We start from the raw sequence: 27602 nt of genomic DNA, 5'->3' as shown, positions 1-27602 counted from the left end.
TCAACAATATGTTGGTGTGAATTTATGCAGTTTTTGTGAAAAACATTCAAGCATTCATTGTAGAAAACATGGTATGTAATTGTATGAAACAAGTATTTCTGTAAATGTAAGGAATACGAGATCGCCAATGGTTCGCGAGGCCACTAACATATGTAACGACATAGGAAGCATCCAAACCATAGGCATTTTTACTTGTCGATTCATGACTGTCGATTCACGACTAGAGACACAAAAGCACTGCTTGGTAAAAGAGTGGCCAAGAGTGTGGTTGCCTGAAACCCATTAGATCTAACCTTTTGTTCCGCGGTCTTAGTATGTAACTGATTAATGGTGCTTATGGCACCCTATTCGTGACATGATCTAAAGTATCGTTCTCTAGTTTTTATATTCAACATACCATAGCACATGTATTTTCCCCAAGTTTAGAAAACAAGTAAGAATTTAAAAGTGGGGGCATGAACTCACAACTTTGCGTATCCTGCGCCGTAAACTTCACCAGTTGGTTTCGTAGCATCGTGACCTATACGTGTTCTATTAGTGTTAGTCACTAGACTTGTATCGCACAAGTACAAGTCACCATCTTTTATTTATGTATATGTTATTTGTATGTTCATTCTTAGTGAGTGTCGTGCCCTTATTTGTCGGGTCTTGCCCGTTGAGTATATATTGTTTATTTGTAAATATATATTTCACTCCTTAAAATATATATTTGTTTATGAAGTCTTTTACAAGTAGTAAGTGTTAAAAATAATTTATATTTTTAACTTTTCATATATGTTACTTATATTATTTTCCAAAAATAAATATAAGTATTTCGTGAAATAATATTTTCAATATTATTTTTGTACAAGTATTCTTAGGAAAGTATACTTGTATTTTATGTGAATACTTGTGTATTTTGTATTTTTCACCAAAAATTAGTACTTTGATTTTTATTACTTTCCGGAATTATTTTTCTTAAAAATAATGTATTTTTAAGATTTGTATGAAATATATATATTTTGTCATGTTATAAAATATATATGGTTATTCTTGATATTCACCCGATTTTTACATAAATTCCATTACTTAGTAACGGTCATATATTTGTCCAAAAATATATTTTAAAGCCCAAAGTGTCCAAATTCAATAATATGTTAAGAAATATATTTTCATAAATATATTTTCTTGTATTTGTCCATGTATTTCCTTGTGGGAAATTTTTGTATACTTGTATACTTATGTTTTCCCATGTATTTGTATGTGTATTTTTGTATTTATACTCTGCCACACCCCGATATTTCCACGTATTACCGGTGGGCCCAACGGGGAGTATCGTGACGTAGTTGATATCGTCATAGTCAAATGTATACAGTTTAATGCACAGCGGAAGTCTTGGATGAAAATAATATTACAAACCGAAATGCAAAGTATAATTAAATGTTATACAAACGGTTGTATATGGATCCACAGGCGGATCTTAAAACATAAATATAAATATTGTTTAACGGACTTTAGACGTTTAGAACTTGCAAGATTCTTTATTAACGCCCCGAGCTCCCAGCCAATTACGTAAGGCACCTGCCACTTAGTCTTTTTGGAAAAATACGTCAGTTTACACTGGTAAATACAATTAACCGACTCTTTTGAAAACTGTTTATGAAAATATGGTTTAAATGAACAAGGCACAAACATTTTATAACTTGGGATAATTATATTAATAACAATCTTGTATCAGATTTACATGTTTGTCCAAAATTTAGGGTCGGTATAAAAGCCGAACAAGATTAATCGACACACCACAAATATAAACTCACAAGAAGTTTCCTCACGAGTGAGTATATCTTTTACATACGCAACAGTCAGGTGTATGCCTACACCTCGTGCTTAAGTCGTGGCCATTCACGCTTTTTGAATGAGCCAAGGATATCCAGGACACGGTCGTTAACCCCCAATGTTATTTGTTATCAAGCAACACTGATTAAAACGGGATTATACAATTTTAACATATTTGATTAAAAGGTTTCTACACCCGACTAAGCGGTAATAATTTACCGTACCCCAAGCCCGTATAAGGGAAAATAAGTTAAAAGTATATACCTGAGCTAAAATGTAAATTATTCTCAGCCATATATTCTAATCAGCAAGTGCAGATAGCTTTTACTGGGCTCCTAATCTGAAACAAAGGTTTTAATAACCTATTAGATTACTAACGGGCCTTATTTAAGTTATAACTCAGACCGGTTAGTTTTAAAGAAAAGTTTACGGCACAAAACGCTAGATTAAGCGGTGACCGGATTGGAATGTGATTTAGACCCGACAAGTATGAAGACATGTATAAAATGGGTAAACAAAATACATTCTGGATTTTGAAGTAAAAATGATAAGTTTTGACCCGTTTCGGCTAATTTATGCAAACTAGTTACACAAACCGTACCGAACGCGTATAGGCACAATGGGTAACCGAGTGAGTCATGTACAAGTTCCATAAGTTATTATGCTTAAAATATGTTGTGATATCAGTAGGATATCTTCAATTATACCCAAAACGAATTTAAAACAAATTTAGGCCCCGAAAGGGTAATTTGGTCATTTTAAAGTTTATAAAAGATGTTTAATAGCAAACTGAGGTTCTGGTCTAAAATATTCGGTAAAAATATTTATTTTATCAAGTTACATCAGTAAGATATCATACATATGCGAGGTTTATCATTTATGGCCAAACTATGTACCGTAGGGGCATTTTGGTCATTTCACATATGCTTTTAAGCTCAAATTTGGAAGTCTGAGTTCAAGACTTTTACTTACTATTAAAGTATAAAAATTTATTTATAAAATCAGTAGATAACAAGTCTTAGGCGTTAAATATGGTTTTAAACCATACTATGCGCCTGATTAGCGTAAAAGTCGGTATTTGACGATATTTGAGATGTTTATGAATTTCTGAGATTTTTATCAGTCTTGAATGTTTAAAATATTCTATTTAATATATAAAATCAATAGGAAAAGGTTTGACATGTAAATGATGTGTAAAACTCATTTTATTAATGAAAAGGGCATTATCGTCAATTACCGAGTTCATGCAAGAACCCCATGTTATGGTCAGTATAAAATTTAACAAAAATTTCCAAAAATCCCTAAATATTATATCAAAACAGTAGGTAGAAATTTTGGTGCCAAAAATTGGGTTTAAATATGATTTATGCTAAAAATGCAATTTAATTAACAAAAAGTTTTTTTTACGATATCTTGCATAACTTTTATTTGAGACAAGAAACGGATGTCAAATTTTTATGAAATACTTATAAATCAGTAATAAAGCTTTTTGTCCTCTCACATTTTCAAAAAATCTCGTTTTTATAACATAAGGGCATAATGGTCAATTTTTAAGCATTTAACGGAAACATGCAAATGATCTATGATTTCTAAGGGACCATGTAGTATGACCTCAGATGGTATACTAACATTTAATATGGTCACAAAGGAACCCTAAGGCATAACTAAACTAAGCTAATTCGGGTCAAAACTAAAAGTCAAAGCAAAAGTCTACTTTTGCGACTTTCGGTTGCGAACCGAGCCTAATACTCAGAATTGTCGGGTTGAACATGCCTAAACATGTTCTTATATTATTTACCAAGTTATTTAAGTGATAAAACGTATTTTATAGTTCCTACATTATCAATTATGAATTATTTTGTAAAAACTGATTTGTTTGACTTTTATGTTCATAACTTTGACCCGACAATTGACTGAGTAAACGAGATAATTAGGAGGTGCCCTTTTGAGGGATTATCACCTACTTAATTACCAACACATAGCCACTTTCAATTCTAATAATGGTTGGACCGTTAGTGATTAATCACAAAGTCAAAGTATCATTACGATATCTTTGACTTTCGGTCATTAAGCTAATAAAAACTTAACTACAGGAGCTAAGAACGCTTACAAGGGTCCTTAGCACGAAGATTAAACTTAAGAGAGCTTCCTTAATGCTTAGGATGCTCCAGAGAATTCTCCAAAGCGTTAGAAATTGTGAGAGTAAGAAATTTAAACTTGTGCAATGAAAGAAGCAACACCAAGCCCCTATTTATACTACAAGAGGCCATCACCAGATCTTCCTAGGTGTTCTTTGTTATATTCAGATGATAACAAGTGTCCTAGGTGGTATTAGAAACCAGCAAACAGTCCATAGTTTCGAATTTTAAGTGACTAAAGCTGAAAATGGTGAAGAATTGCGCAGGACCTGCACCTGTGCATGCATTCTGCCAAATTGAGGCCGTCGCGTCGCGCGATGGCAGAGGGGTGTTGGTGTCGCGCAGTGCGACCCCTAGGGGGACCAGCACATTAAGTTTCAAACATGGCAGAATAAACCCCTGGACCTTTTAAAACGTAATAACTTCTATTTCAAGCACTTTTAACCCATAAAGTTTATATTTGGATGATCTTTAGGATATACTCAAACATCGTTAGGTCTGGTTTCGTTGAATGATAACCGAAAACACTAGTTTTTCCTCGTTGACGCTTTTAACCCTTTATTTACGAAGGTTAACGTATTTAATATCAAATGATATCGAAACCTCGTGAATTTTTCGTCACTTATTCTTGAGAGTATAATTAATCGTTACAAAGCCCCGGGTTCGCTAAAAGGTCACTCAAAGGTAGTAATTTAACATGTTGACATGTTTAACCCCCGTGTCTTGTAAACTTTCACTTTCTTTCACAAACGGCTTCATACGTTTCATAATTCCTTCGTTTAAGAGTATAAACATCGTGTAGGGTTGTTAAAAAGCAAAATTTTCAAATGTTCCAACACATTCGATGATCTCGAATGGTCCTATGTATCTTGGGCTCAACTTGCCCTTTTTGGCAAAACGCATCACCCCTTTCGAGGGTGACACCTTGAGTAGCACTTTGTCACCTACCTCGAATTTCATAGGTTTACGCCTTTTATCTAAATAGCTTTTCTGCCTATCCCTGGAAGCTTTGAGACGATCGCGGATTTGAACAATCTTATCCGTCGTCTCGAGGACTATATCAGGTCCTGACAGTTGGGTTTCTCCAACTTCCGCCCAACAAATTGGCGTTCTGCACTTTCTTCCATACACGGCCGCAAAAGGTGCGGCTTGGATACTCGAATGATAACTATTATTGTATGAAAATTCAATCAAAGGAAGATGGTCATCCCAACTTCCACCAAAGTCAATAACACAAGCCCTGAGCATATCCTCAAGCGTTTGAATCGTACACTCGCTTTGGCCATCTGTCTGAGGATGGTAAGCAATGCTGAAGTTTAAACGAGTGCCTAGAGATTGCTGAAAGCTTTTCCAAAAATGAGATGTGTATCTAGTATGCCTATCAGAGATAATAGATACTGGCACTCCGTGGAGAGATACTATCTCATCCACGTACAGCTGAGCTAGCTTATCGGAGCTGTGCATTTCTTTAATAGGCAAGAAGTGAGCTGACTTGGTCAGCCTGTCGACTATAACCCAAATCGTATCATTCCCGTGCTTCGTCCTTGGTAACTTTGTAATGAAGTCCATAGTTACCATTTCCCACTTCCAAGTGGGAAGTTCAGGCTGTTGCAGTAAACCTCATGGCTTTTGATGCTCGGCTTTAACCTATGTGCACGTCAGACATTTAGCCACATAAGTGGCTATAGATTTCTTCAAACCTATCCACCAGTAATTTGCCTTTAGATCCCGGTACATCTTATCACTGCCTGGATGGACTGAATATTTTGAACTATGAGCTTCTTGAAGTATCACATCTCTAAGTCCTCCATGGATTGGAACCTAGATTCGACCATTTAATCTAAGGATTCCATCCTTGCCATAAGACAATTGATCAGCAGTTATGCCTAACTTCTCGTTCGGGAAGTTAGTTTCTAATACAACTTCCTTTTGAGTAGCTAACAACCTTTCATTCAAGCTGTTCCTTAACTCAATGCTTTTAGCGTTGATCCTTATTGGCTTAATCCTTCCTTTCTGCTCAAAGCATCAGCAACAACATTTGCTTTGCCTAGATGGTAGCGAATTTCGCAATTATAATCATTCAATGTCTCCATCCAACGACGCTGCCTCATGTTAAGATCTTTCTGGTTAAATAGATGTTGAAGGCTTTTATGATCTGAATAGATTACACACTTGGTTCCATATAGATAATGCCTCCAAAGCTTTAGTGCAAATACAATGGCACCCAACTCCAAATCATGGGTGGTGTAGTTCTTTTCGTGCACTTTTAACTGACGTGAAGCATAGGCAATAACCTAGCCTCTCTGCATAAGCATACAACCCATACCTGTGTGCGATGCATCGCAGTAAACAACAAACTCTTCAATCCCTTCTAGCAATGTCAACACAGGAGCATTGCTTAATTTCTGCTTGAGGATCTCAAAAGATTCTTGTTGCTTGGGACCCCAGTCAAACTTTACATTCTTGCGAGTTAACGAAGTTAGAGGTGCAGCGATTCTAGAAAAGTTTTCAATGAAACGCCTGTAGTATCCTGCTAGACCCAAAAAGCTGTGAATCTCAGTAGGTGTTTTTGGTGCCTGCCGATTCATAATCGCTTCAATCTTAGCGGGATCCACCTGGATACCACGCTCACTTACTACATGTCCAAGAAATTGGACTTCTCGAAGCCAGAATTCACATTTAGAGAACTTCTCGTAAAGCTTCTCTTGTTGCAGAAGTTCAAGAATACACCGGAGATGCTTTTCATGATCGGATAAGTATGTCATCAATAAAATCAATGACAAACTTGTCTAGATACGGCTTGCAAACGCGATTCATGAGATCCATGAATGCTGCAGGTGCATTAGTGAGCCCGAAAGGCATCACTAAGAACTCGTAGTGGCCATATCGAGTCCTGAATGCCGTCTTATGCACATCTTCGGTTCTGACCTTCAGCTGATGGTATCCTGACCTCAAGTCGATCTTTGAAAAGTAACTTGCCCCTCGAAGTTGATCGAACAGATCGTCGATCCTGGGTAATGGATATCGGTTCTTGATTGTAACTTTGTTCAGCTCACCATAATCAATGCATAGACGCATTGATCCATCCTTCTTTTTCACAAATAGAATCGGCGCTCCCCAAGGGGACGAGCTAGGTCGAATAAAACCCTTTTCTAATAAATCATCCAACTGTGTTCTTAATTCTTTCATTTCAGTTGGTGCCAACCGATAAGGAGCTCTTGCAACTGGTGCTGCTCCAGGTATAATATCGATTCTAAGTTCCACTTGCCTGTCTGGTGGTAACCCAGGTAGTTCTTCAGGGAATACGTCTGAATATTCAGAAGGGTAAATTACTTTTTGAGTCCCTGTGTTTTATGGGTTTTAACCACTTGAGTCCAAAAGCAAAAAGTTTAACAACCTAAGTCCCCATAAGCATTTTCTTTAACCATTTGAGTCCAAATTTTTAACACTGTTAGAATTATTCTGTTAACTTTTGTTAAATGACCAAATTACCCTTATACTTAAAAAAACCATTTTATTATTATTAAAACTATTATTAAATATATAAACAAATTCCATCCATTATCTCCAGATTCAGATCTCTCTCTCTCTCTCTCTCTCTCTATATCTAATCACTTTCTCTCTCTTATCTTCTCTCTCAAAAAAACAACCACCACCGTCATCACCGTACCAACACCGCAGCACCACCACCTCCACCAACACCGCATCACCACCACCATTGTAGCCGCTCCACCACCGCTGCACCACATCGGAAAATGCTAACGAAGAATGAAAGCCAAATCGGAGATGATTAAAGCTCACCTGTGACTACTACCTTACATCATTGTTGTCAGCCACCATTTACCTGCACTATTTGCTGTTGAAGTTTGCTTTTCAAATCATAAAATTTTTGGGGATGTGATTCAGATTAAAGATTTTAGGGATGTGAAAGATTATAGATCTGGTTTTGGGGATTTTAGGGGGCGGTGGTGATTCAGATATGGGGGGCTGGTGATTCAGAAGATGCGGAGGGTCAATCCAGAATTTAGAATATAGAAGGGTTACTTGGAGATTAGTGTGAAAAAGTGTATAAAACCAGTGTAGTACCCTGTATGAGAGTTGTATGTTTAGTAGGTTCAGTTTAATCCTTTTATTTGTATTCACATCGACAAGTTTCATTATTTTTTAAGCTGTACACACACTTTTTTCTTAACTGACTTTTTTTTGTGGTACAAAGATGAGTTTGGCTCCAAAACCAAGAGGCTAAAAGGAATTGGTATTGGTGCTTCTGACGGTCCTATTTCCCTTGATGACTTCCCGAAACTTCAACGATCAAACACGGTATTGTTATTTTAGTTTGTAAATTATCATTGATGAAATAGATATTTGACTCATTACATGTAATCGACATGTAGGAATTAAGGAAGCAATTGGAAGATCAAGTTGCAACCATTAACTAACTACAGCAGCCACTGAGCTTCATGAAGTTGTATGAGCTTCATTGAGAGAGATAGAGATAAGAAGAGAGAGAAATCCAAAATAAATTAGTTTTTTATTTTTTAATTATAGGGGTAATTTGGTCATTTAACAAAACTTAACTACAGAATTCTAACTGTGTTAGAAAATTGGACTCAAATGGTTAAGAAAATTGCTTATAGGGACTCAGGGCGTTAAACATTTTGATTTTGGACTCAAGTAGTTAAAACCCCCAAAACACAGGGACTCAAAAAGTAATTTACCCTATTCAGAAATAACAGGAATATCTTTGATCTTTGGCTTTGGCTCGTCTATAGTCACCTGTGCCATGTAAATGACACAACCTTTCTTCAAACACTTTGATGCCTTAAGCATAGACACTTGCTTAGGCAATCCGTACTGCGTATCTCCTTGAATTGTAAGTGGCTCACCATAAGGGGTCTTGATAACCACTTGCTTCTTATCACATACAATTTGGGCTTGGTTAAAAGATAACCAATCCATGCCTATCACTATATCGAATCCTTCCAATTTCAACGGAAGCAAAGACAACGGAAAAGAGAAATTCCTAATGGACATAGAACATCCATCTAAGACTGTTGAAGCAGTCTCTATGGTACCATCGGCCAATTCTACCACATATTTTATGCTTAGAGTTTTAACAGGCAGATTTAACAGTTTACAAAATTTATTGTCTATAAAAGACTTATCAGTGCCAGAATCAAACAAAACTCTAGCATAAACATCATTGATAAGGAAAGTACCTATTATAACATTATCATTCTGTACTGCCTCCTGGGCGTTCATCTGGAAGACTCGTGCGTTTGTCTTTTTGGCCTCTTCAGGCTTCTTTGCAAGTTTTGGGCAGTTGGTTTTGATATGCCCTTTCTCGTTACAGTTGTAACAAGTTGTGTTCTTTAACTCCTGGCATTCTAAAGTCTTGTGACCCTTGGTCTTGCAAATTCCACAAAGTTTAGCATATGGGTCGATCGTACACTTTCCAGAATGACGCTTTCTGTAGTTCCTGCACTTGGGTCTGTTATCAGACTGACTCGAGTTTTTCTTGAACTCGGAACCTTTCTTATGCTCGGAATTCCCCTTTTTCTTCTTGTCAGAACGATGAGAGCTCTCCTCTTCTCTTTTCCTCTTTCCCTCATCAGAAGTCTTAACAGACTTATTCCTGATTGCATCTAAAGTGAGGGATAAGGACAAGTCTACCAGGGACCTATAAGTGGTAGGCCTGGATGCTTTAACATTTCCTTTGATTTCTGGTGCCAGGCCTCCAATAAAACGCGTTATGCGCTTTGGTTCCGGTGTGACCAAATAGGGAACCAAACGGGACATGGTGTTGAAACTCGTCACCTACGTCTGACAGTCCAAATTCTTCATGACCAGAGTCAAGAAGTCTGTTTCAATCTTTTCTACCTCATGCTGAGGACAGAAGTTTTCCTTGATCAGTGCCACAAATTGTTCCCAAGACAAGTTATAAAGCGGGATTTTCCCCGTGGCTTGGATCAATGATCTCCACCATGCCAATGCTTCTCCTTTAAACGATTGTGAAACAAACTTCACGATATCCTGTTCCGCACAACCACTGATATCTACTACAATATCCATCTCATCAAGCCATGTCATACAGTCAATGGCTCCTTTTTCGCCTGTAAAGTCCCTTGGTTTGCAAGAGACAAAGTGTTTGTAAGAGCAAGTCTTGACACGTGGCTCCTGATTAAGCACAATTTGTTTGGATGGGATACTCTTCTAATTCGACGAATGATGTGAATCGTCCTTATGAGACGTATGTGTTTTGGAAGGTGGTTTTTTTATGAGGTACAGATTGGGTCCTAGTGCGAGCACCACTTGGTTCTTTGAATTGTCTGTCAATGGCTCGAGTGACAGCATTATCTATCATTTCTTGTAAATCTGCACCCATTACATTCATTCTTGTATTGTCATTCCTCATATTGGGATGACTGTTAACCTCGTCTGATTAAGGCATGCTGAAGCTTGTTTTCTATAAAACAATTGACATTAATTTGTTTAGAAGTCTATTATGAAATCATCATTTTCGATGATTCATTAACCATGGTATAAAATAGACCATATTTGGTTAATTTGATAATCATCTTTATTTTAAACTTTTCATTATAGTTAATCCAGTTATAAAGTATTAAGGATATTAAAATGGCACAAAAAGGCTTTATCACGAGGACTGTTTTGAATTTATGAGCCATGATCTTTATAGGATTGAGGCATTAAGGTTTGAACATAGTTCATTACTTTTCTTGACAGGGAGTCATAGACTACAACTGTCTTTTGTCTTTTAGGACAATAGGTATAGCCCGTAGGCATTTCATCACTAATGGATGTTTATAATATGATCACCTTATTTGATGATTTAAGCCATGATTTCTAGATCATTAGGCTAGATAAGGGATTGGAAGAATCCAATATAAGGATGACTAGTGTGATTTTCTCGAACCACACGTCTCTAGAATGGTAAAACGTTCTCAGGTGTTAACAAGGATTTATTATCTTAAAAAGGTTTTACCATCATGGCCATGTCTTAGTGACACATAGGCTAGGTTATACCTTTAAGGTTTTCTTTTAAGATTTAATGACAGATCAATTAAAATTGAATTGTTATTTTTGATGTGATTTTAATATATATGTATATTTTAATGCCAGATGTAATTTCAAAAAGGAAACTTCATAATAAGTCCTAAAAATTATAATAATGCCCTAAACGGGTCTTTAAAGAAATAACATTCTCCACGCAGGGACTAAAATAAGAAAGACAAGTCCATGCAGGGACTGAATACATAAATAAAATGTCCACGCAGGGACTTAATTGAAATTTTAAAAATTACAAAACAATAAATAGGGATTTCTAATAGTCCATTTTCTTCTTCCCCTTAATAAGACTTGCCAAACCCTTTAGTAGACCACAGCGGCTCCTACGCTCTTCGTCTACCCTTTGTTCCATCTCGTGCAACCTCTAGAGGATTTCTTGCTGCTGCGGTGGTTGAATTTATGGTGGCTGCGGCGGCTGCTGCTGCTGAGGTTGAGGAGGCGGTGGGTATTGATACCCATATGCAGGGTACCCAGTTGGGTACGTAGCTGGAAAGGGTCCAGGGTAGAGAGCATTGTAGTTCGCTGCCTCGATGTACGGGTCAACGACAGGGGCATTGTTGTAGTTATAACCCGAATAAGCTTGCTGCTCAAACGGGTTGTACCCAGCTGCACCTGGGTAAGAAGGAATTGGGTTTTCATAACCCATGGGTGGTGCTGGTGCGACTGGTGCATAGTTGACTTCAGAAACTGCATTTGAAGGCCCACCCATTTGCGGGTCTTCATAGAGTGGCGGGTATTTGTTGTTGCTGGAGTGTTGGGGGGTGCTGAAATGGAAACCCCCACGCACGGACATCCGTGCAGTTCTTCGTCGCCTCGATGGTTCGGGAGGCGGTGGCTGCTCTGGCGCTGGTGGTGGCGGCGGCGTGACCGCCTGGAAATGTGGGTCCTCAGAAGGGACCTGCTGGTGTGGTGGCGAGTTGCGGTGAGGGGGAGTATACTCCCACTTATATGAAGCCCATCTTTCGGCCCAGATATCAGGGCCCCTGTAAGGCGAACCATGAAAGATGATCCGATAGAAATTTCAATGGGATGCGTCAGCGTCCTAGATGGCGGCATCTCAGGATCTGGATCTTCGTCCACATCCATGTTTTGATATTCCGGAAAATGGTCAACCGGTCCCAAAGGGTTTTGACCCTTTGGTTCTTCAACCTAGTTCATCGGGTTGAACCTGCTCTGAAAGTAAGGTGTCAGGTTCTGAAAGTAATGGTGTGAACCCGATCGTTGTAGAGGAATGTAAGAATGGTGAGAGTCATTGGGCTCATCCTCCTACTGCGACCCAAAGGAATGGTGATAAGATGGTGAGGAGCTGAGCGAGACAGAGCGTCTCGCAGGCTCAAGGTATGTCCTCCAGTCTTCATGAGGACTCGATCCAAGTGATGCGGATGGTGTGCGCTGGTGAGATGGCCCAGCTTCGTGGTCGTTCCTAGTTAAGATCGGTGCTTTTCCTCGTCCTCCACGTCCTCTCACTCTAGGTGGCATGTTTGCTTGTAATCCTGTCAAAACAAGAAAAACAACAAAAAGATATAAACCAATTAAGATTAGGATTAATCCTAGGTCTTTTTCCTAGACTTGGAAGTCAAGGAATATGCAACTGTGTCATTGAGATTAAACACAAAAGGCTAGTGTTTTATTCACTCAATGTTGGCTCTGATACCAACTTGTCACGCCCCGATATTTCCACGTATTACCGGTGGCCCGGCGGGGAATATCGTGACATAGTTGGTATCGTCATAGTCAAATGTATACAGTTTAATGCACAGCGGAAGTCTTGGATGAAAATAATATTACAAACCGAAATGCAAAGTATAATTAAATACTATACAAACGGTTGTATATGGATCCACAGACGGATCTTAAAACAGAAATATAAATATTGTACAACAGACTTTAGACGTTTAGAACTTGCGAGATTCTTTATTAACGCCCCGAACTCACAGCCAATTACGTAAGGTACCTGTCACTTAGTCTTTTTGGAAAAATACGCCAGTTTACACTGGTAAATACAATTAGCCGACTATTTTGAAAAGTGTTTATGAAAATTGGTTTAAATGCTCAAGGCACAAACATTTTATAACTTGGGACAATTATATTAATAACAATCTGGTATCAGATTTACATGTTTGTCCAACATTTAGGGCCGGTATAAAAGCCGAACAAGATTAATCGACACACCACAAATATAAACTCACAAGAAGTTTTCTCACGAGTGAGTATATCTTTTACATACGCAACAGTCAAGTGTATGCCTACACCCCGTGCTTAAGTCGTGGTCATTCACGCATTTTGAATGAGCCAAGGATATCCAGGACACGATCGTTAACCCCCAATGTTATTTGTTATCAAGCAACACTGATTAAAATGGGATTATACAATTTAAACATATTCAATTAAAAGGTTTCTACACCCGACCAAGCGGTAATAATTTACCATATCCCAAGCCCGTATACGGGAAAATAATTTAAAAGTATTTAGCTGAGCCAAAATGTAAATTATACTCAGTCGTATATTCTAATCTGCAAGTGCAGGTATGGCTCCTAATCTGGAACGAAGGTTTTAATAACCTATTAGATTCCTAACAGGTCTTATTTAAGTTATAACTCAGACCGGTTAGTTTTAAAGAAAAGTTTACGGCACGAAACGCTAGATTAAGCGGTGACCGGATTGGAATGTGATCTAGACCCGACAAGTATGAAGACTTGTACAAAATGGGTAAACTAAATACATTCTGGATTTTGAAGTAAAAATGATAAGGTTTGACCCGTTTCGGCTAATTTATGCAAACTAGTTACATAAACCGTACCGAACGCGTATAGGCACAACGGGTAACCAAGTGAGTCATGTACAAGTTCCATAATTTATTATGCTTAAAAAATGTTGTGATATGAGTAGGATATCTTCAATTATGCCCAAAACGAATTTAAAACAAATTTAGGCCCCGAAAGGGTAATTTGGTCATTTTAAAGTTTATAAAAGAGGTTTAATAGCAAACTGAGGTTCTGGTCTAAAATATTCAGTAAAAATATTTATTTTATCAAGTTACATCAGTAAGATATCATACATATGTGAGGTTTATCACTTATGGCCAAACTATGCATCGTAGGGGCATTTTGGTCATTTCACATATGCTTTTAAGGTCAAATTTGGAAGTCTGAGTTCAAGACTTTTACTTACTGTTAAAGTATAAAAATTTATTTATAAAATCAGTAGGTAACAAGTCTTAGGCGTTAAATATGGTTTTAAACCATACTATGCGCCTAATAGCGTAAAAGTCGGTATTTGGCGATATTTGAGATGTTTATGAATTTCTGAGATTTTTATCAGTCTTGAATGCTTAAAATATTTTATTTAATATATAACATCAGTAGGAAAAGGTTTGACATGTAAATGATGTGTAAAACTCATTTTATTAATGAAAAGGGCATTATCGTCAATTACCGAGTTCATGCAAGAACGCCATGTTATGGTCAGTATAAAATTTGAAAAAATTTTCCAAAAGTCCCTAAATATTATATCAAAATAGTAGGTAGCAAGTTTGGTGCCAAAAATTGGGTTTAAATATGATTTATGAAATGCAATTTAATTAACAAAAAGTTTTGTTTTACGATATCTTGCATAACTTTTATTTGAGGCCAGAAACGGATGTCAAATTTTTATGACATACTTCTAAATTAGTAATAAAGCTTTTTGTCCTCTCACATTTTCAAAAATCTCGTTTTTATAACATAAGGGCATAATGGTCAATTTTTAAGCATTTAACGGAAACATGCAAATGATCTATGATTTCTAAGGGACCATGTAGTATGACCTCAAAGGGTTATACTAACATATAATATGGTCACAAAGGAACTCTAAGGCATAACTAAACTAAGCTAATTCGAGTCAGAACTAAAAGTCAAAGCAAAAGTCTACTTTTGCGATTTTCGGTTGCGAACCGAGCCTAATACTCAGAATTGTCGGGTTGAACATGCCTAAACATGTTCTTATATTATTTACCAAGTTATTTAAGGGATAAAACGTATTTTATAGTTCCTACATTATCAGTTATGAATTATTTTGTAAAAACTGACTTGTTTGACTTTTCTGTTCATAACTTTGACCCGATAATTGACTGAGTAAACGAGATAATTAGGAGGTGCCCTTTTGAGGGATTATCACCTACTTAATTACCAACACATAGCCACTTTCAATTCGAATAATAGCTGGACCGTTAGTGATTAATCACAAAGTCAAAGTATCATTACGATATCTTTGACTTTCGGTCATTAAGCTAATAAAAACTTAACTACAGGAGCTAAGAATGCTTACAGGGGTCCGTAGCATGAAGATTAAACTTAAGAGAGCTTCCTTAATGCTTAGGATGCTCCAGAGAATGCACCAAAGCTTTAGAAATTGTGAGAGTAAGAAATTTGAACTTGTGCAATGAATGAAGCAACACCAAGCCCCTATTTATACTACAAGAGGCCATCACCAGATCTTCCCAGGTGTTCTTTGTTGTATTCACATGATAACAAGTGTCCTAGGTGGTATTCGAAACTAGCAAACAGTCCATAGTTTCGAATTTTAAGTGATTAAAGCTGAAAATGGTGAAGAATTGCGGAGGACCTGCACCTGTGCATGCATTCTGCCAAATTCAGGTCGTCGCGTCGCGCGATGGCAGTGGGGTGTTGGTGTTGCGCAGCGCGACCCCTAGGGGGACCAACACATTAAGTTTCAAACATGGCAGAATCAACCCCTTGACCTTTTAAAACGTAATAACTTCTATTTCAAGCACTTTTAACCCATAAAGTTTATATTTGGATGATCTTTAGGATATACTCAAACACCGTTAGGTCCGGTTTCGTTGAATGATAAACGAAAACACTAGTTTTGCCTCGTTGACGCTTTTAACCCTTTATTTACGAAGGTTAACGTATTTAATATCAAATGATATCGAAACCTCGTGAATTTTTCGTCACTTATTCTTGAGAGTATAATTAATCGTTACAAAGCCCCGGGTTATCTAAAAGGTCACTCAGAGGTAGTAATTTAACATGTTGACACGTTTAACCACTGTGTCCTGTAAACTTTCACTTTCTTTCACAAACGGCTTTATACGTTTCATAATTCCTTTGTTTAAGAGTATAAACATCGTGTAAGGTTGTTAAAAAGCAAAATTTTCAAATGGTTACACTTTGGATCCTTCCACATACATACTTTCTTCGTTTGTCAACTTTAGTCCCTCGAAATCAATTCATTACACGTTTAGAGTTCATGACACGTGTCTTTATTATATTGGACATGATTTTGCGAGGTGCTACATACTCCATGGGAGTATTTAGTGTATTTTCAAGTTCCTAATACACTAATATATATAATACACATAATATACACTTAGCACAAAATTTGATTATCACTAAATATATATATATTTTTCCCTAAAACATACATACTTAATATTAATTTTAACTTGAAGAAATCACCATTTCTTGACTTGTAATTTTACACAAAAATTAGGGAAACCTTGGTAAATATTCTTAGGTGAATTTTTAGGGAATAAGTTTCACCAAAACTTATAGTTTTCTAAGTGTCAAAATTTTATTAAAATTTTGACATAGTTTCCCTTAAAATGGAGGTTTCCCATGTTTTCAAAACATGTGTTTATTTTCTTTTCAATATCAAAACAATTTTCCAACAATATTCATCACAACATACACTAATTTTTCCATATGAAATATCATGGTGAACTTGTTTCTTGTTAAAAATGTGTAGTCTTTTAGATCTACACTTTTCATAAGATGATCTTTCCAAAAATAAGTGTTCTTGAGTATTTTAACAAACTTTTATGAAACTTTATTTCATTAACCAACTCATCCATGAGTTTAATGATCTTTAAAGTTTGTAAATCATGTTCTAAAACCACTTTTATGTTTATTAGAAAGATCATTATTTTTAACATCATGTTTAACCATGGATCTTTCAAGATCCATGCTTAATAACTTTAGATCTTTCAAAAACAAGCTTTATGTTAAATTTTTAACAAACTTTCCATGAATTTTAGTTTCAAAAATTAGTTCTACACACACTTTATTACTTCAAAATTACAAGATTATGCATAGAAATTCTTATTTCAAGTTCACATCATGCTTCATACGTTCATCTTCAAGTTTAACCATGGATCCTTCAAGATCCATGCTTAAACTTGTTAGATCCAAGCTTTAACATACTTGATCTAAACATAAACACAAAATATAACATCAACAACATCATTTCATACATCAAAAATTCATGTAATCACTTGATTTCTTCATAAATATGTTAGATTTTCTCATTTTTATCATTAAAAGTTAAGTTGTTTAGATGGTGAAACTTGTACATAACATAAACATGACTTATTTTAGTGATCAAGAAGCTTACTACTAGCTCTAATGACTAGGGAAGTGGCACAAGAATGAAGATGATGATCAAGGAAGAAAATGAGAGGTTAAAAGCTTCACAAGGTGGTCCTTCAAGTTCCTACACTTCAATCCTTCTTAGATGATCTCCATACACCTCTAAATTACCTTGGATTGCTAGTAAGTGGAGTGAAAATGGTGATGGTTAGTGGGTGTGTTGGAGCCGTGAGTTAGAGGGAAGGGAAGGAAGAAGATGAAGTGAATGAGAGTGTGTTATTAGTTTAGGATTTTATAAGATTTTCCAAATCTCTTATGGCATATATGTTGGAATATTCTCCAACAAATCTTATAAAATATAACAAAGAAATCAATTAAAATCCTTAGATGGGACCATTGTCCCAACCGTCCAACTAAAGGGGAGGGGGTAAAGTGTAACATTTTCAATTCTAGTTTCTTGGTTTAGTTGAAATGTAATGGTATTAGTTAGGTATTTTGTGTATTTAGTGTTTATGTGATGTAATATGATGTTCGGTGACCATAACTAGATTCGTAACACTAAAACAATGCTTCTAGTGAAAATTTGGTATTTCGGGTAGTGTCCGGTTATTCATTTCGTTACGGTTCGTTAAAGTGCTAAATTGCGCAGTTTCACAAAGTATGAAGCACCTTTTGTGACAGTTTTTATTCCCGACACTTTGTAAGTTAATTTGGATAATAAAACATAAATTTTGCATGATATTTTAGTGTCTAAAAGCTGATTATAGCTGAATTAGTGCTGATTTATGCTGGATTCTGCATTTAAAGTGCGTTTCGGGTGTCTTTTAGTGCCTAGTTTAGCTTTCGGAAAGTTTATATGTTAACCCTTGTATCCACACTTGGGTTTTAATGTATTTTAGGTGTTGGACCTATTCCTAGGCCCTAATTCTATTATCTGACTATTTTGCTGCAGAAATGCTGACACAGAGTGTCTTACCGGTGGGTTTACCAGTCTTTCTGACGCAACACTTAAAGTAATGCATAAAGCAATATTTGAAGTATAAAACGTGCATGAATTCACATGTATAGCATGTAATCAGACAATGTTGATGCTTAAGCACATAATTGCAATCATTAAATAATAATTAAAATTGTACGGAACTTACTGGTTTGTGCCAGTTGTCACAGTCTCCCCCCGTTAAAAGAATTTCGTCCCGAAATTCAGGCTGAGTTATCTCCCACAGGAGCTTTCTCGAACATATGGGGGTACTTGGCTTTGAACCGGTCTTCACGTTCCCACGTGAATTCAGGTCCGTGCTTAGAGTTCCAACGTACTTTGACACGCTTAATGCGATTTCTCCTTGTTTTATGGATCTTCCAATCCGTCACCTCAACAGGTTGTTCTGTAAATCGGAGTGTGTGACAACTCGTATTTCCAAACCGATCTTTGTACCTTGACGTAACGTATGTGCACGATATGTGATCTTATGCAAGTGAATGATTGTAAGAATGTTACGTGAATTGTATTAATTGATTTAATGCATGTTATGTTATGTGAATATGCATGTGTTTTCTTGAACCGAACCACACGACACACACCCGATCGCACAAACCATTAGGGCTTTACACTTGCACTCGGACCAATGGGGCAGCCCAAGTATGGGTTCGGCCCAACCCTTCATGAATGATTAACACCTAGAGTGTTGGTAACCTTCTCATTTGTTACAAAACACCCTACACACACACACAAACCCTAGGAGCTCTCTTTCTCTCTCGTTTTTCCCTTGGAATACGACGGCAACACCTTCAACATCGAAGTCCTTTGGATCTCGGCTCATATCTCGATCTAGCTAGATACTTCACACATCCGGTTAGCACTTTATCCTTATTTGATAGTTGATGATGCATATTACTAGGTGGTTATTATGAATTCAGATTATGCGATTTACATGATGAATTAGAACCGATTTTGTTATAGTGCTCGGCTGTGATGTTATTGATTGATTTGGCATGTATGATTTAGGTTGCATGATAGTCTATGAAGTTGTTAATCAAATGATCCGGTTGCATATTTATGTTGATATTGGATTACTGTTCTTGTTGATGATGATTTGAATAAGTGAAACTGTTGCACATGGTGCTTGATCCGATTTGTGAAACTGATAAATTGTTAGCTGGATTTACGGAGTGATTTTTGCAGTTTAATCATGGAAAACTGTTACATATCGTCTCGAGAAGGTTGCGAGTCGAGATTGCTAGTCTCGACTCGCGACCACATAAGCGACACAAAACAGCACAACCCGAGACCTGCATTGCGAGTCCTGTTGCGACTCGAGACCTGACTCGAGACCACCCAGTCTCGAGTGATATAGGCACAAGTCGAGACCTCTTTGTTGTGACTCGAGACCCCGAAACCAGTACAACACGAGACCACTTAGTCTCGACTCGAGAGCTTAGTCTCGACTCGAGACCATTTACACGTACACTTTGTTATTGGGCCTGCACACAGTTACGAGCCCAACTGATTGGGCTGGATACTTGGACTCTGCTTGTTTACGTAATTGTTCTGCTGCTACCTATACGTGAATATGATGATCAATATTAGTACACAACTTGTTACTATACGTGTAGAACATACGTGCAATACTTGTATACAAACCTGACTTGTATGATAAACATGTTAGGACGTGGTTGATCACACTGTAGCTTAACTGAACCTTTTCGTGTATCATACCGAGCAACCCCAGGTGAGTTCATTGCATTTCTCAAGCATGCGTCCCGGTGGTTTGGGACAACTAGTAAACATGTGGAAGGGAATTTTGGGTAAACAGTTGAATTGGGTAAACAGTTGAACACGGAATCAATCAGTATCGGATTGCCTGTAGGGCAATGGGGTAATTAGTTGATAGCGCTATTAGGTGGGATACCTCACACCGGGCCGTAAGGACGGGCGTGAACTAATTATCTGGGCATCATTACCAAGGCTTGGTTAGGAGCATTGGGGTTGTTAAGGGGCACACTCCCCGGATACATATGGGCACACTCCCTAGGGTATCTAGCATGTTATGAGCAACATCGTATCGCAACGTTGAATCGGCTTAACATACATATGGTAACAAAATACACTAACGAAACCTTGAACTCACCAGCGTCGTCTGACACACTTGTCTGCATGCTTGCAGGTCGTTAGGGTTGGAGACATGGGCTTGCTATCTGGGAGTGCTGGAGTGGTCATGGGTCGTGCCTTTAATTAAACAGTTGATTTGGTGGTTTTGAAACTTTAAAAAATTGAATATTATTTCACTTATGCTTCGGCTAAACATATCTTTTGGGTTTAACGCTTGGAATTGAACTTGCTTGGTTAATTAATGACATGTCTATTTAAATACTTGTGTGGTTCAATGTGATTGGTGGCTCGTACTCTGATGTGTCGCACCTCCCGCGGTGTTTCCGCTTGTGGTATTTTTGGGGGTGTTACAGTTTGGTATCAGAGCCACTGGTTATAGTGAACTAGGTTTTAAAACGTTTTATAAAACCAGACTATAGCCGAATACCTTCGAAGAATCGATCATGACACTCAGCTCCAGATCGCAAGGTTTGTCCTCTGTTTAGTTTATGCATTACATCCATAGTTGTCACACACTCATAACTTGCATGACACGATACACTTGATACTATAGTGACTTGATAGTGTGACACTACTCTTTGACTCATGTGAATCATAGACCTGTGATACCATTCGTTGTGTGAACGGGGGAAACTTTGAGCGCAAGCTAAGAGGCACTGAGATAAGCATGCAAATTACCTTATTATTATGGGTGCACACTTAATAATAACGTGGGGTGCATGCAAGTCCCAGTGAGGCTTATCGAGCGTGAGAAGGGTTCTGCCTTATTATGTGTGAATTTGGTAGTACATAGATATCGACACGATACTTGATTTCCATCTCGTTTCGATTTCCTGAATCGGTTCATCTCTATATATAGAATCATGAGTGGACGAGGACACGGACGTGGCAACATCAACATGACTCAGGCTGAGTTGACTGACTTAATCAATACCCGTGTGGCTGAGGCCTTAGCAGCCTATCAAGCTGGTACGGAATGTACCAAGTACTCTTTACTCTTATACCGCGTACACGTCTTTTCACTCCTATAATGTGTTCCCTTTCGTCCTTTAGGTCAGCAAGTGCAACCTCAACCCAACCAGCCTGCGTGTACGTTTAAAATGTTTATGGACTGTAAACCACAAACCTTCACCGGGACTGAAGGGGCTGTGGGACTTCTGAGATGGTTCGAGAAAGCAGAGTCTGTGTTTGCTATCTGTAACTGTCCCGCTGGGGACAGGGTGAAATATGCTGCGGGTACCTTGGCGGATGGTGCCCTAACGTGGTGGAATGCCCAGGTACAGTTGTTGGGCATCGAGGCAGCGAATGCCACAACTTGGGATGACTTTAAAGAACTAATCAGGGAGGAGTACTGTCCTCGGGATGAAGTCCAGAAGTTGGAAAACGAGTACTACGACTTGAAGATGGTTGGATCTGAAGTCGAAGCGTATGTGAAGCGATCGTATGAACTGGCCGACATGTGCCCAAACTTGTCCCGGCCTATGTCTCGGAGGATTGAGTTATTCATCAAATGGTTGGCTCCGCATGTGAAGAGTTTGGTCACTGCAGCCCATCTCAATGATTTGACACAGATTGTTCGTCTGACTCATAAGATTGTGGACCAAGAGGTAGAGAGCAATTCGTTACCCCCGCGCATTTCAGCCACTACTGCTGCGGCACCCACTGCTACTACATCTGCTAATGATAACAAATGGAAGTGGAGCGACTACGACAAAGCATCCAGTGCTGGTCAGACTCAGAAAAGGCCAGACAACAACAACAACCGTAGCATCAGCCAGTCGTCTTCCGTAAATCAAGGCCAAGGGAGTGGCCAAAGCCAGGGTTCGTATGCAGGGAGGAAGCCACGGTGTAACAAGTGTGGCTATCATCATTTTGGGCCGTGTGGTCGGATGTGTAACAGGTGTGGTAAGGCGGGCCATGAGTCCAGGGATTGTAGGGCCCCACAGCCCAAACACCAGCAACAACAGAACCAGCAGAACCAGAGACAACAGGGACAACCACCCCAGCAGAACCAGGGTTTCAGGAAGGGGTGCTATCAGTGTGGGGATGAGGGTCATTTTAAGCGGGACTGCCCTCAGTTGAATCAAAACGCTAACGACAACAATCACCCGAATAACAACAATGCGGGGAACAACAACAACAACGGCAACAATGGGGGAAATGGTGCTCGAGGCAGAGTGTTCCAGCTTGGAGCAGGGGATGCCAGGAATGACGGCAACGTTGTAACTGGTACGTTTCCTGTAAACAATCGTATTGCTTCTGTATTATTTGATTCCGGCGCCGATTGGAGTTATGTGTCCCTAGAATTTAGTCGACGATTAGGGATAACCCCAACACCCTTAGAAGTTAAGCAGGTAGTAGAACTAGCAGATGGTAAAACGATAGAAGCCTCGAATGTTCTTTTCGGGTGCAAACTAGATCTCGTGGGTCAAGTGTTTGATATTGATCTTCTTCCCGTTACGCTCGGTAGTTTCGACATAGTAGTAGGCATGGATTGGTTGTCTAAGCACCAAGCGGAGATTTTGTGTAAGGAGAAGATTGTGCGCATTCCTCTCCCTGATGGAGAGTCATTATCAGTTCAAGGGCATCGTAGTGGGATGATGGTTGGGATTATCTCGGCCATGCGTGCACAGCAGTATCTACAAATGGGGTACCCTGCAATGTTAGCGTTAGTTACTAATGCTCAGTCTGAGGAGAGAAAGATCGAAGACCTACCAGTGGTGCGAGACTTCGCTGATGTATTTCCAGAGGAGCTACCAGGGTTACCTCCTCACCGTCAAGTAGAATTCCAGATTGATCTTGCGCTGGGAGCAGCTCCAATTGCACGTGCTCCTTACCGTTTAGCACCAGGGGAATTGCAAGAACTGTCTAATCAACTGCAAGAGTTGTTGGACAGGGGCTTTATTCGACCCAGTTCTTCGCCTTGGGGAGCCCCAGTACTATTTGTAAAGAAGAAAGATGGGTCATTCCGTATGTGTATTGATTATCGGGAGCTCAACAAGGTGACCATCAAGAACCGTTATCCGTTACCCCGGATCGACGACTTGTTTGACCAGTTACAGGGGTCAAGTTTCTATTCGAAGATCGACTTAAGGCCGGGTTATCACCAGGTAAGGGTTAGGGAAGAGGATATTCCCAAGACGGCTTTTCGAACGCGCTATGGACACTATGAGTTTTTGGTCATGCCATTTGGATTGACAAATGCACCAGCGGTTTTCATGGATCTCATGAACCGCGTGTGTAAGCCTTATCTCGATGAATTCGTTATAGTATTCATCGATGACATCTTAGTCTATTCGAAGAACAAGGAAGATCACGAGCAACACCTACGTCTCATCTTGGAACTTTTGAGAAGGGAGCAGCTGTATGCGAAGTTTTCTAAGTGCGATTTTTGGATTCGAGAAGTACATTTCCTTGGCCACGTTGTTAATGAAAAAGGGATACATGTTGATCCTGCAAAAGTGGATGCGGTTAAGAATTGGGCGGCACCAAAGACTCCCTCTGAGGTGCGCCAATTTCTTGGTCTTGCTGGATATTACCGGAGGTTTATCAAAGATTTCTCAAAAATCGCACAACCTCTCACCTCGTTGACACAGAAGAACACGGTATACTCTTGGGGAACGAAGCAGGAAGAGGCCTTCCAGTTGTTAAAACAGAAACTATGCAGTGCACCGATCTTGTCGTTACCAGAGGGTACCGAAGATTTTGTGGTTTATTGTGATGCTTCGATTCAGGGTCTCGGTTGCGTGTTGATGCAACGCGAGAAGGTGATAGCTTATGCTTCTCGTCAGTTGAAGGTGCACGAGAAGAACTATACGACTCACGATTTGGAATTAGGAGCGGTGGTGTTTGCGTTGAAGATCTGGAGGCACTATCTGTACGGTACCAAATGCACCATCTACACCGACCATAGGAGTCTTCAGCATATCTTCGACCAGAAACAATTGAATATGCGGCAACGACGATGGGTTGAACTGTTAAATGATTATGAATGTGCCATCAAGTATCATCCGGGCAAGGCGAACGTCGTAGCTGACGCCCTCAGCAGAAAGGATAATGCACCTAGGCGTGTGCGAGCATTGCAACTCACGATCCAGTCCAATCTTCCTTCCCAGATACGAGACGCTCAATTAGAAGCGTTGAAACCAGAGAACGTTCGAGCTGAAGCTTTACGCGGCTCAAGGAAACGATTAGAACGAAAGGGAGACGGTGCTTACTACGTAACCGGACGCATCTGGGTCCCACTCTATGGCAACTTACGAGAACTTGTAATGGAGGAGGCGCATAAGTCACGTTACTCCGTACATCCTGGATCAGATAAGATGTACCACGACTTGAAAACTACATACTGGTGGCCTAGCATGAAAGCTCACATAGCAACCTACGTCAGCAAATGTTTGACTTGTGCTAAAGTCAAAACGGAACATCAAAAGCCCTCAGGTCTACTGCAGCAACCAGAGATACCCACATGGAAGTGGGAACAGATCGCCATGGATTTCGTGACAGGGCTACCAAGAACTCAGGCTGGAAACGATACCATTTGGGTGATTGTTGATCGCCTCACGAAGTCAGCACATTTCTTAGCAATTAAGGAGACAGACAAGTTTTCGCAACTAGCAGCGGTTTATCTTAAGGAAGTCGTCTCTAGACATGAAGTACCAACTTCCATCATCTCAGATCGAGATCCACGTTTCACTTCTGATCTTTGGCAATCAATGCATAAGTCGTTCGGTTCACGGCTCGACATGAGTACCGCTTATCACCCGCAGACTGATGGTCAAAGCGAGCGCACCATTCAGACACTTGAAGATATGTTACGAGCATGTGTAATCGATTTTGGGAAAGGGTGGGAGAAGCACTTACCGTTGATAGAATTCTCCTACAACAACAGCTACCACACTAGTATACAGGCAGCTCCGTTCGAAGCGCTGTACGGACGGAAATGCCGTTCACCTCTCTGTTGGCTTGAGGTGGGTAACAGTCAGATCACAGGCCCTGAACTTGTGCTTGAGACATCAGAAAATATTGTGTAGATTCGAAACCGTATGGCCGCAGCTCGCGATCGCCAGAAAAGCTACGCTGACAAGCGTAGTAAACCATTGGAATTCGAAGTTGATGACCGCGTCATGTTAAAGGTCTCACCCTGGAAGGGTGTGGTGCGTTTTGGGAAACGCGGCAAACTCAACCCACGTTATGTAGGACCATTCAAAATTCTGGAACGAATTGGAAAGGTGGCCTACAGGTTGGAATTACCTGCTGAGTTGGGTAATGTCCATGATGTGTTCCACGTATCGCAGTTAAAGAAGTGTTTGGTTGATGAAACACTAGTTGTACCATTTCAAGAGCTGAAGATAGACGACAAATTACAGTTTGTCGAAGAACCAATTGAGATTATGGATCGGGAAGTTAAGGTTCGTAAGCACAGCCGTATACCGATTGTGAGAGTCCGTTGGAACTCGCGACGTGGACCAGAGTTCACGTGGGAACGCGAGGACCAGATGGAGCTTAAGTATCCACATTAGTTCCCCAAAGACAAGACAAAACCTAGCGAATCTAATGTTAATGCAACTAGTGAATTTCGGGACGAAATTCCCATTCAAGTTGGGGATGATGTGACACCCGCGGAAAATGCACAACCATCCTGAATTAGCATCGCACCGTTTTGTTATTTACTTCTGTTTGTGAGTGCGTATCAAATTTCAGGACGAAATTTCTTTCAAGTTGGGGATGATGTGGCAACTCGTATTTCCAAACCGATCTTTGTACCTTGACGTAACGTATGTGCACGATATGTGATCTTATGCAAGTGAATGATTGTATGAATGTTACGTGAATTGTATTAATTGATTTAATGCATTTTATGTTATGTGAATATGCATGTGTTTTCTTGAACCGAACCACACGACACACACCCGATCGCACAAACCATTAGGGCTTTACACTTGCACTCGGACCAATGGGGCAGCCCAAGTATGGGTTCGGCCCAACCCTTCATGAATGATTAACACCTAGAGTGTTGGTAACCTTCTCATTTGTTACAGAACACCCTACACACACAAACCCTAGGAGCTCTCTTTCTCTCTCGTTTTTCCCTTGGAATACGATGGCAACACCTTCAACATCGAAGTCCTTTGGATCTCGGCTCATATCTCGATCTAGCTAGATACTTCACACATCCGGTTAGCACTTTATCCTTATTTGATAGTTGATGATGCATATTACTAGGTGGTTATTATGAATTCAGATTATGCGATTTACATGATGAATTAGAACCGATTTTGTTATAGTGCTCGGCTGTGATGTTATTGATTGATTTGGCATGTATGATTTAGGTTGCATGATAGTCTATGAAGTTGTTAATCAAATGATCCGGTTGCATATTTATGTTGATATTGGATTACTGTTCTTGTTGATGATGATTTGAATAAGTGAAACTGTTGCACATGGTGCTTGATCCGATTTGTGAAACTGATAAATTGTTAGCTGGATTTACGGAGTGATTGTTGCAGTTTAATCATGGAAATCTGTTAGATATCGTCTCGAGAAGGTTGCGAGTCGAGATTGCTAGTCTCGACTCGAGACCACATAAGCGACACAAAACAGCACAACCCGAGACCTGCATTGCGAGTCCTGTTGCGACTCGAGACCTGACTCGAGACCACCCAGTCTCGAGTGATATAGGCACAAGTCGAGACCTCTTTGTTGTGACTCGAGACCCCGAAACCAGTACAACACGAGACCACTTAGTCTCGACTCGAGAGCTTAGTCTCGACTCGAGACCATTTACACGTACACTTTGTTATTGGGCCTGCACACTATTACGAGCCCAACTGATTGGGCTGGATACTTGGACTCTGCTTGTTTACGTAATTGTTCTGCTGCTACCTATACGTGAATATGATGATCAATATTAGTACACAACTTGTTACAATACGTGTAGAACATACGTGCAATACTTGTATACAAACCTGACTTGTATGATAAACATGTTAGGACGTGGTTGATCACACTGTAGCTTAACTGAACCTTTTCGTGTATCATACCGAGCAACCCCAGGTGAGTTCATTGCATTTCTCAAGCATGCGTCCC

At 39.3% G+C, this 27602-nt stretch overlaps 1 protein-coding gene across 1 annotated transcript in view; it reads right to left on the bottom strand.

Annotated features, from left to right (window-relative positions):
- Positions 1–11436: 11436 nt before the first annotated feature.
- The window catches only part of LOC110876383 (formin-like protein 7), a 32403-nt gene continuing 16237 nt past the window's right edge, over positions 11437–27602 (bottom strand). Inside the window, exons 2-3 of the mRNA XM_022124556.1 lie at positions 12310–12532; positions 11437–12022 (exon numbers count right to left, since the gene is read on the bottom strand). Of these exons, the coding sequence (XP_021980248.1) occupies positions 11437–12022; positions 12310–12532 (809 nt within the window). The remainder of the gene's footprint in view (positions 12023–12309; positions 12533–27602) is intronic.

Source organism: Helianthus annuus, chromosome 9 (assembly GCF_002127325.2).
Source record: "Helianthus annuus cultivar XRQ/B chromosome 9, HanXRQr2.0-SUNRISE, whole genome shotgun sequence".
NCBI lineage: Eukaryota > Viridiplantae > Streptophyta > Magnoliopsida > Asterales > Asteraceae > Helianthus > Helianthus annuus.
The sequence above is the reverse complement of the archived record's forward strand: the minus strand, read 5'-3'. Positions and strand labels throughout refer to the sequence as shown.